Source organism: Neolamprologus brichardi, chromosome 15 (assembly GCF_056152115.1).
Source record: "Neolamprologus brichardi isolate AB-2024 chromosome 15, ASM5615211v1, whole genome shotgun sequence".
NCBI lineage: Eukaryota > Metazoa > Chordata > Actinopteri > Cichliformes > Cichlidae > Neolamprologus > Neolamprologus brichardi.
This window is the reverse complement of record NC_142118.1, coordinates 25,053,203-25,063,293: the sequence shown is the minus strand read 5'-3', so window position 1 is coordinate 25,063,293 and position 10,091 is coordinate 25,053,203. Positions and strand designations below refer to the sequence as shown.

At 46.9% G+C, this 10,091-nt stretch overlaps 1 protein-coding gene across 2 annotated transcripts in view; it reads left to right on the top strand.

Moving 5' to 3' along the window:
- Window positions 1-207: 207 nt before the first annotated feature.
- Window positions 208-10,091, top strand: part of kif26aa (kinesin family member 26Aa) — a 36,148-nt gene continuing 26,264 nt past the window's right edge. Inside the window, exons 1-2 of one of the 2 annotated variants that reach the window (XM_087852579.1) lie at window positions 208-1,287; window positions 7,374-7,566. In XM_087852579.1, the coding sequence (XP_087708705.1) occupies window positions 1,199-1,287; window positions 7,374-7,566 (282 nt within the window). In that variant the 5' untranslated portion in view covers window positions 208-1,198. The other variant, XM_006793455.3, reaches the window with a different exon arrangement.

Sequence of the window (10,091 nt, the reverse complement as noted above, 5' to 3'; positions counted from 1 at the left end):
CATCTCATGAAGTATTCATGTAGCATATCAAGTGTGTGTGTGTGTGTGTGTGTGTGCGTGTGGTGGGGTGAACAGTGGTTTCACAGCTGCTGTGTGTCGACACACCGAGAAGGCGGGGCAGTGAAAAGAGAGAGAGGGGGTGAGCGAGGAGAGTGAGGGAAGGTGAGGTGAGCAAGGCAGACAGACCCACGGACGGAGGGAGGGGAGGAAGAGGAAGGAGGGAGGCTGGAGCTTTGCCAGTGTTTCCCAGCAACAACGGCAGGGAGAGGCAGGAATCCTCCTGCTCTCATTCACTCGTTTATTTCCACCTCTTGTTTCATTCCTTTATTCCTCCTCTGCTGATGCCACTTCCTTTCATCCCTCTCTCTCGCTCCTGGAGTTAGAGGAGGAGGAGGGAGGTGGGAGGGGTGGAGAGGAGCGGCATTGCGATACTGCAGGAACAGACTGAGGAGCTACGGGAGAGAAGAAAGAGGAGATGAGCAGGAGAGGTGGGAGAAGGAGGGAAGAAAAGAAAGGAGGCGAAATGAAAGAAGTGGAGCTTTGAAAAGGAAGAAATGAGGAGAGAGTAGGAGAGGAGAGATGACGAGAGGAGAGAGGAGGAGAGGTGGAAATAATGAAGAAGGAAAGGTAAAAGAAGAAGGAGAGGAAAGTGAGAGTGTGGAGAATGAGTTGCTGCAGGGTCAGAAAGATGGAAGAATGATTCAGTACGAGGAAAGAGTAGAAGGAAGGAAAGCCGACTGAGGCTCTTCATTTGGGACCGAGTGAGGCGAGTTCTACAGATTGGCTGCAGGGCGTGAGGACGGAGGGAAGGATGGAGGGATGCACAGCTTTGTGGAGTACACACCATCGCAGGCGGATTGATAACAATCATAAAACAAAGTGAACTCATCCTCCAGGAGTCTCTGCAGAACTTTGCTCCAACCAATATGAAAACGTCCCGTGATCAGATTTGCACTTCCTGTCCGAAACACGGAAAGATGGATTTGGAGTTTAGCCATATGGAACAAACTGAGGAAAACATGTTGAGATGCCGAGGTGCTGGTTTACAGATGAATACTGTCAGATATTTTTGGATGAATCTCAGCAGTTAGATGTATTTTTGATCAGGAACTCGGCACATGTTGTTGGACTTTAGTGAGAAAAACTCTGATCACCTGAACATCACTCAGCACAGGATGATTGGATTGATGACAGCGAGATGGGGTTGGGAGAGTTTGAGGATATGTTTGGACCTGTGAGGGGAGCAAAGACAGAAGGATGTTCATTCATGCATGAAATAAATGTGATGTGAGTTATTGCTTTAATGGGAACAATCATGAAAAACCTGAAGCAGTTTTTTGGTTTCCTGTCTTATTTTTGATTGACGGACAGACTGAATCTTTATTGTTTGACAGAAGTGAGTAGGAATAATAATCTGCTGAAAGCTGAACATGGTGATAAATCTGATGTACTCAACTGAATGCTTTAGGATTAACATAAGTTTGGGATCCCTCCGCAGCACTTTGGTAGTTTTAAAGATCTTTTAGGTTCAACCCCTAAACTTCTTTATGGATTTGGTAAAAACCAGATGTTGAAAATGGAAATGGTTAAAATGTTTAATCCCTCTGAAAGGACAGACACACTGTTGATGCTGTGATTGACGAACCAAGAAACTCTGCGAGTTTAGGAAAAACCGTGTTGGACATCATGTTATCATCATTGTCTGGATGCATGGACAGTGTTCTCCTGTTTCAAAAGTAAAATGATTCTCGCTTTAAAGAGTGGTTTATTGGAGTTCAGGGGGGATGGAAAGTCAAACTGGTGGATGAAAAGCCATTTTGTTGGGAGCATGAAAATGAATTAAAGCCTTGGAGAAACCTTCTCCGGACTTTGAGGCACCTGTTCTACCTGTAGAGTTTACGAAATGTTACACTCGTGGATGTTTACTGCTGAATGCAGAAGGACAACAAAAGAAGAACCTTAAGCGCTTTAAAAGAGGACACATCTGGATAAACATCTGGGTAAACCTGAGACAGTGAAAATGGACTATATGGATATGGACCACCATCAGCGTTTTTCCTTGATCAGCTGAGTGTCCGCCGATCTTGGATAGATTTCTGGTTTGACACTGGATCTATTTTCTGGAGAAGGCTTCATAGGTCAGCCTTGATGATGCGGCCCGGGTGTCCCTCCTTTACAGCTGTGGTTTTAACACTTTGTTTGAATAGATCTGGGTCTTTACAATGGTGAATGAGGACGAAAAGAAGCTTGGTCCCAGTTCCTCTTTAAGATCAAGAAGTTTGAGCAGATAATGGATTGGAAGGAACTGTGAGTAATAATAATAGTGATTTTTAAATCCTATTTCATTTCAGTCCAGCTTCATGTTTGAGGTACTGACAATTCTGTGGAAGGCAAAAGCCGAGAGCAGTGGAGAGACGTCCTCGTGGTGATAAATGAAGTCCAGATGTAATTGATACTGTAGACGCGTGAAGCATAGAGTGTAAAATAACAGCTTCAACGAGTCTCTGATGTCTCTTCAGTTTCTCCTTCAGGGCTGTTAAACATATTCCACCCTTTGTCCAATCTATTGTGGTTGCTCACCTGTGGAGTCAGACATCCACTCAGAGAAGATGGAGTCATCCCTAACCCTGTGACATCACTGAAACACCATCATTCGAGCTAACACGTGAAATTGTGTAGATATAGATCACGTGTCTCAGATCACGGGTGGGTGTGGATGGTGATGGTGTCAGAGCATCAGCACATCTGCATTAAGATAAGATAAGATAAGATAGAACTTTATTAATCCCTCGGGTAGGTTCCTCTGGGAAATTTGTTTTCCAAAAAGCACAGCACCGACAGAAGTTACAGAGTCAAGAATATTATATATATATATATATATATATATACACACACACACACACACACATATATAAATACAAAGACATATATAGATAAAATATACAAAGGGGATAAATAGAATAAATAGGAATAAAAATAAAAATAAAAATACAAGTGAATTGCACATTTCAAGTATGATTGTTAACAAAAAGTATTGCACAAAGGTATTACACAGTGAAGTGGAGAGACACTACAGCTTAGTTGTTCCCCCCTCCTTTGTCCTCCTGTTTCCCCTCCCTCTCCCCTCCAGAGAGGAGTTAAACAGTTTGATGGCGTGTGGGACAAAGGAGTTTTTAAGTCTGTTGGTTCTTGTCTTTGGGAGAAGCAACCTGTCACTGAACAGACTCTTCTGGTTGTTTATGGCCGTGTGCAGAGGATGCCCAGCATTGTCCATAATATCCAGCAGTTTCTTTAGTGTCCTTTTCTCTGCCACTGTCACCAGAGTGTCCAGCTTCATGCCAACCACAGAGCCAGCCTTCCTGATCAGTTTTTCCAGCCTGGATGAGTCCTTCTTTGCTGTGCTGCTCCCCCAGCACACCACAGCATAGAAAAGTACTCCAGCAACCACCGACTGGTAAAACATCCTCAGGAGCTTCCTGCAGATGTTAAAAGACCTCAGCCTCCTGAGGAAGTACAGTCGGCTTTGGGCTTTTTTGTACAGGTGCTCTGTGTTGCATGACCAGTCCAGTTTATTGTCCACCCACAGCCCGAGGTACTTGTACTTGTTGACCACCTCCACCTCCTCCCCCTCTATCTGAACCGGCAGTGGACCTGCTCTGGACCTCCCAAAGTCCACAACCAGTTCCTTAGTCTTTGAGGTGTTGAGTTGCAGGTGGTTTGTGTGACTCCATGTGACAAAGTTCCTCACCAGACTTCTGTACTCCTCTTCCTGATCATCCCAGATACACCCCATGATGGCTGTGTCGTCTGCAAACTTCTGAATGTGACATAATTCAGAGTTGTAGCAGAAGTCAGAGGTGTACAGGGTGAAGAGAAGAGGGGACAGCACAGTTCCCTGTGGTGCTCCTGTGCTGCTGACCACAGTGTCAGACGTGATGTCCTTCAGCCTGACGTACTGTGGCCTGTCGGTGAGGTAGTCAGAGATCCAAGCGACCAGGCAGGGGTCCACCTCCATCCTGTTCAGTTTCTCCTGGAGCAGACAGGGCCGGATGGTATTAAAGGCACTGGAAAAGTCAAGAAACAGGATCCTGACCGTGCCTTTTCCCCCATCGAGGTGTGAGTGGGCTCTATGCAGGAGGTACAAGATGGCATCCTCCACTCCCACACCCGACTTGTAGGCGAACTGTAGTGGGTCCTGGGCCTGTTGTACCTGTGGTCGGAGGAGGTTGAGGAAGAGCCGCTCTAGAGTCTTCATAAGATGTGATGTCAGTGCCACCGGTCGGAAGTCATTCAGCTCATTGGGCCGGTTCCTTTTGGGGACCGGGACGATGCAGGATGTCTTCCATAGGGTGGGCACTCTCCCCAGTCGCAGACTGAGATTGAAGACTTGTTGTAGCGGCTCCCCAAGTTCAGCAGCACACGCCTTTAGCATCCTCGGACACACCTTGTCCGGACCTGCTGCCTTTCTGGGGCGAAGCTTCCTCAGTTGTCTCCTGACCTGATCCACTGTGACACTGGGAGATGATTGGAAGGAGGGGGGGGAAGATGTCCTGCTGCTGAGAGAGGGATTGGAGGAGGGGGGTGTCATCATAGTGTCAGGAAGGGGGGGAAGCAAGGGAGGTAGGAGAGTGGGGAGAGGGCTCTGTAGTGAAGGTGAGGGTGAGGGTGGGGGGGTTGTGGGCTGGTCAAACCTGTTGAAGAAGTTGTTGAGTTCGTTTGCCTTCTCCACAGTCCCCCCCACTGTGCTGTTCTTGGTGTTGTGGCCTGTGATGGTTTTCACACCATTCCAGACCTCCCTCATATTGTTCCTCTCCAACTTCTGCTCCACCTTCCTCCTGTAGGTGTCCTTTGCTTCCCTCAGGCAGCGTTTCACCTCCCGCTGTGCTGCTTTCATCTCCTCCTTCACTTTGCTCCTGAAAGCCTTCTTCTTCATGTTGAGGACAGCTTTGACTTCCTGTGTTACCCACGGTTTGTTATTAGGGTAACACCGTACCGTCTTAGCAGGGGCGACCGTGTCCACACAAAAGTTGAGGTAGTCTGTAAGACAGTGTGTCGCCCCCTCTATGTCCTCACCATGTGGGCTCAGAAGCACGTCCCAGTCTGTGGTGTCATAACAGTCTCTCAGAGCATCCTCTTTTTCTGGGGTCCATCTCCTGATGGAGCGTGTTGTGACAGGCTGCCTTTGGACGAGGGGTGTGTATTGTGGCTGTAGGTAAACCAGGTTGTGGTCTGACTTCCCTAGTGGGGGGAGGGGGGTGGCTCTGTATGCATCTCTCACATTAGCATACAGTAGGTCAATTGTCCTGTTGCTCCTTGTGGGACAATTCACAAACTGGTGAAAAGCAGCCAGAGTAGAATCCAGTGTGGCATGATTAAAGTCTCCAGATATAATAATGAAAGCTTCGGGGTGTTGTGTCTGGAGTCTTGCTGTGACTGTGTGTATTTTCTCACAGGCAGCTGTTGCGTCGGCCCTCGGAGGGATGTAAACACACACACAGATCACATGACTGAACTCCCGAGGTAGATAATATGGCCGCAAGCTAACAGCTAGCAGCTCCAGGTCCGGACGGCATACCGAAACTTTAACGGAGACGTGTCCGGGGTTGCAGTATCTGTTGTTAACGTAGACAATGAGTCCCCCACCTCTGCTTTTTCCGCTGGCCTGCGTGTCCCTATCGGCTCTCACGGATGTGAAACCGCATAGGTCTACGTTAGCCTGTGGCGTTAGCTCGGTTAGCCACGTCTCCGTGAAGATAAACAAACTGCACTCACGGTATAGTCGGTGGTTGTTCAGAGCACACAGTTCGTCCATTTTATTCGGTAGCGAGTTCACGTTGCCCATTATCACTGTCGGGATTGATGGTTTGAATCGCCTCCGGTGATCCGCTTTCCTCGCTCCAGCCTTGCAGCCTCTGTAGCTCCTCTTTATCTCAGCCGGGATGTTGTGTCGCATGCCGGTCTGTCCCTTTGTTCTTAGAGCCAGCAGCTCCGCTCTCGAGTAGATGAAGGAGCTGGTTCCAGAAGTTTTAAAAAGTGCATTATCCATCTTGTATCGCTATATCTAAGAGGTAGAAGTACATATCTAAGAGGTAGAAGTACAGCATTAGCATTAAAAAGTCCTTTAAAGAAGTGTGTCAGCCGCAGAAGGACGTAACCGCCATCACTGCGGATGAGTTCCTGTTAGGTGACGTGCACAGAGAATGTCGGGTATGCTGAGGGTTAGCACAGGTTAATATGTACCTGGTTAAACACAACGATTAGGCTGTGGCTCTCCCACAGTGCGTAAACAGATAAACTGTGTTCACGTTTACCTGAGCAGATGTGTGGACGATCTGCACACTCTATGGCGGTATCTTCATCACCATGGTTACAACATCTGTGACAGTCACAGAGTGCATCCTCCACCAAGGTCAATAACGTATTTCACATTTTTAGAGAAAGCGGTGCACCTTAAAGCTTCTTCTTTTACCCATGATCCTCCTCTCCATGAAGGTCATGAACTTCAAAGTTTGAAAGTTTGCCGAGCTTCACATTTTCTTTGTGAAGTAACCGAATGTTAAGCATGCTTTGATGATTCTGAGCCACGGAGCAAGTTCATTAGCATCCTAATGCTGAGCCTAGAGAGAGCTGCATGACTGGGATCAAATAAAATAATCAAAGTTGATTTTTTGTTTTACTTACTTTGAATTTTCTTGAGGTGAAAATTGAGAGAAGTTTGAAATGTAAAAAGAACTTTAGAGCAAAAGCATCAATTCAATAAGATAATCAGGTGACCTGTGTGACCGCCAGCTGTGGTCCCTGCAGTGGGGAACAACCCAAGACCAAAACACAGGTGCCTTCCTTGTGGCCCTGGTCGCTGGTGGCTCTACTTTCGCAGAGTGCTTTGCTCTCTTGTTGTGATGCAGCGCTGCAGTTTGATGGGAGCGGGACGTTTTTCATCCTCTTTCTTTCTCTGCATGTCCTGCTGTACCTTTGCTCCATCTATCTCCAAGCCATCAGGAGATGCTGCTGCTCCACCCTCGGACACACACGGTCACACACAGACACACACAGACACTCTCTCTCTCTCTCTCTCTGGTAAATGTGACGTTGGCAGTGAGTCCTGCCGGTGGTTGGAGGCTATAATGACACGCTCTGTTTTCAGAGTATCTGTCTGGGAGGAGGCTCCGGGAGGAAGAGTTTGAGCCTCCTCCTCCCTTCTCTCTCTGCCTGTGTTTGACATGGACCTTAAACTCATCTCTTAATACTCAGTCTCAGATCAGCTCTTCTCTCTCTCTGATCTTATTTTATGTTTTCTTTTATTTCCTGTTAAACAATGTGTTTGGGTGCAGCTCGGTGCTCTCTGACTCTGTTTCTGTGTTTTGTGTCTTCAGGGCGGCTCACAAGCTCAGTCTGTCCCGCAGGAAGAAGTCCCCACCTGGCTCCGCTTCCCCGCCCGGCGAGTCCGCAGAACCGCTGCTTTACACCGGGGGCTTCAGCGGGGCCTTGCAGCTCTCCCCGCCTGCCGTCCCACCATGTCTCCTTCGAGCTGGGTCAAAGGTCAAGGACACGCCGGGGATGGGAAAGGTGAGATGGTGTGGTGTTAGTCTGGATCTGATGGATGTAGCTACTGGGACTTTACCTGCTCAGCTGATGGAGTCGAGCCTTGAAGTCAGCGGTGGGGGTGTAGGTGAAGGGAGGGTACCAGGTCACTGTAAGCTCTAAGGAGCTCGGAAAGAATCAACCGCACTTCTTCAGGTTTGGTGAAGATGCTTTACCTCGCTCATGTGGTTATGGGCTGGCTGCAGGGGGACAGTCTCTCAGGAGCCATTGTCCCTCGGCAGGATATCTGCAATCAGCAGAAATCTGTGACCATAATATCCTATTAGAGCGATTAGAACATGCTGTAGGTATTACAGGTACTGTGCTGCAGTGGTTTGTATCATATCTATCTAATAGACTCCAATTTGTGCATGTAAATGGAGAGTCCTCTTCACACACTGAGGTTAATTATGGAGTTCCACAGGGTTCAGTGCTAGGACCAATTCTGTTTACATTATACATGCTTCCCCTAGGCAGTATCATTAGAAGACATAGCATACATTTTCACTGCTATGCAGATGACACCCAGCTCTATCTATCCATGAAGCCAGATAACACACACCAATTAGTTAAACTGCAGGAATGTCTTAAAGACATAAAGACCTGGATGGCCGCTAACTTTCTGCTTCTTAATTCAGATAAAACTGAGGTTATTGTACTCGGCCCTGAAAATCTTAGAAATACGGTATCTAACCAGATTCTTACTCTGGATGGCATTACCTTGGCCTCCAGTAACACTGTGAGGAACCTTGGAGTCATTTTTGACCAGGATATGTCCTTCAACGCACATATTAAACAAATATGTAAGACTGCGTTCTTCCATTTGCGCAACATCTCTAAAATTAGAAATATCCTGTCTCAGAGTGACGCTGAAAAACTAGTTCATGCATTTATTACTTCCAGGCTGGACTATTGCAATTCATTATTATCAGGATGTCCAAAAAACTGACTGAAAAGCCTTCAGCTAATCCAAAATGCTGCAGCAAGAGTACTGACAGGGACTAGAAAGAGAGAGCATATTTCTCCTGTTTTGGCTTCCCTTCATTGGCTTCCTGTTAAATCCAGAATTGAATTCAAAATCCTGCTCCTCACATACAAGGTCTTAAATAATCAGGCCCCATCTTATCTTAATGACCTTGTAGTACCAGATCACCCTATTAGAGCACTTCGCTCTCGCTCTGCAGGCTTACTTGTTGTTCCTAGAGTATTTAAAAGTAGAATGGGAGGGAGAGCCTTCAGTTTTCAGGCCCCTCTTCTGTGGAACCAGCTTCCAGTTTGGATTCGGGAGACAGACACTATCTCTACTTTTAAGATTAGGCTTAAAACTTTCCTTTTGCTAAAGCATATAGTTAGGGCTGGACCAGGTGACCCTGAATCCTCCCTTAGTTATGCTGCAATAGATGTAGGCTGCCGGGGATTCCTATGATGCATTGAGTTTTTCCTTTCCAGTCACCTTTCTCACTCACTATGTATTAATAGACCTCTCTGCATTGAATCATATCTGTTATGAGCGTGAGCTCCTCATTTCTGTGCTCTTTCATCTCTGCTGACACAAAGAAGCACCGAACTGAGAACTCGCAGACATACATGGTTCACTGACGTGTTTGAGTTTGATGACTCTCCGTCCACGTGAAGCCCTCATCATCCCCCTAAACTCTTCCTATGACTCTGAGAGTCTGCCAGCTGCTGTGACTGCAGCAGTAAGTGTGCCTGAATCCTGAAGAGGAAGCTCTCTGCTGGCATTCAGATGTCAGGTGATGTCTCCTGTAGCAGGTGGGCTCTGTGTGAGGTCCCCACAGGTCAGGGTGTGCTGCTGGCTTCAGAGCCCTGCAGGCACGTAGGGACTCCATGTCTCCTCGCTGCAGCTCAGCTTTCTTCATCTCCATCCGCTGGCAGCTGCAGGAGCTCACATCTGCATCCTGCCAATGCAACATGTGGGCGTCGGTTAATGAGGCAAGGACAGAAATGAAAGAGCATTTTAAAGGAGACACGGTGAAGTTAGGAGGATCATACGTCTCTGCTCCTGCACCTTACACTGAACTAACAGACTCACTGCCAACACTTACAAACTACTCACAATGCAGCTCATCATTTCATCTTTCTCCTTCTTCTTTCCTTCTGATCTGAACACAAAGTTCTCATTAAGAAAACTGAAGCTGCTCGTATTCTTCTTCTTTTTCTTTAATGGTCTGCACAGCAGATCACCTGCCTCCATCTCCTCCTATCCTAGCATCCACCTCTGCATTTACTCCTTCATCCATGAGCTTTCTCTGCTACTCCATCTCCATCCTCTACCCTCCCTCCTCTGCACATGCTTCTTGATTTGACTTTGTAAGAATTTAGTGACATTAGATCAGTGTTGGGAAGGTTACTTTTAAAATGTATTCCATTACAGAATACAGAATACATGCCCCAAAATGTATTCTGTAACGTATTCCGTTACGTTACTCAATGAGAGTAACGTATTCTGAATACTTTGGATTACTTAATATATTATCATGCTGTTTACA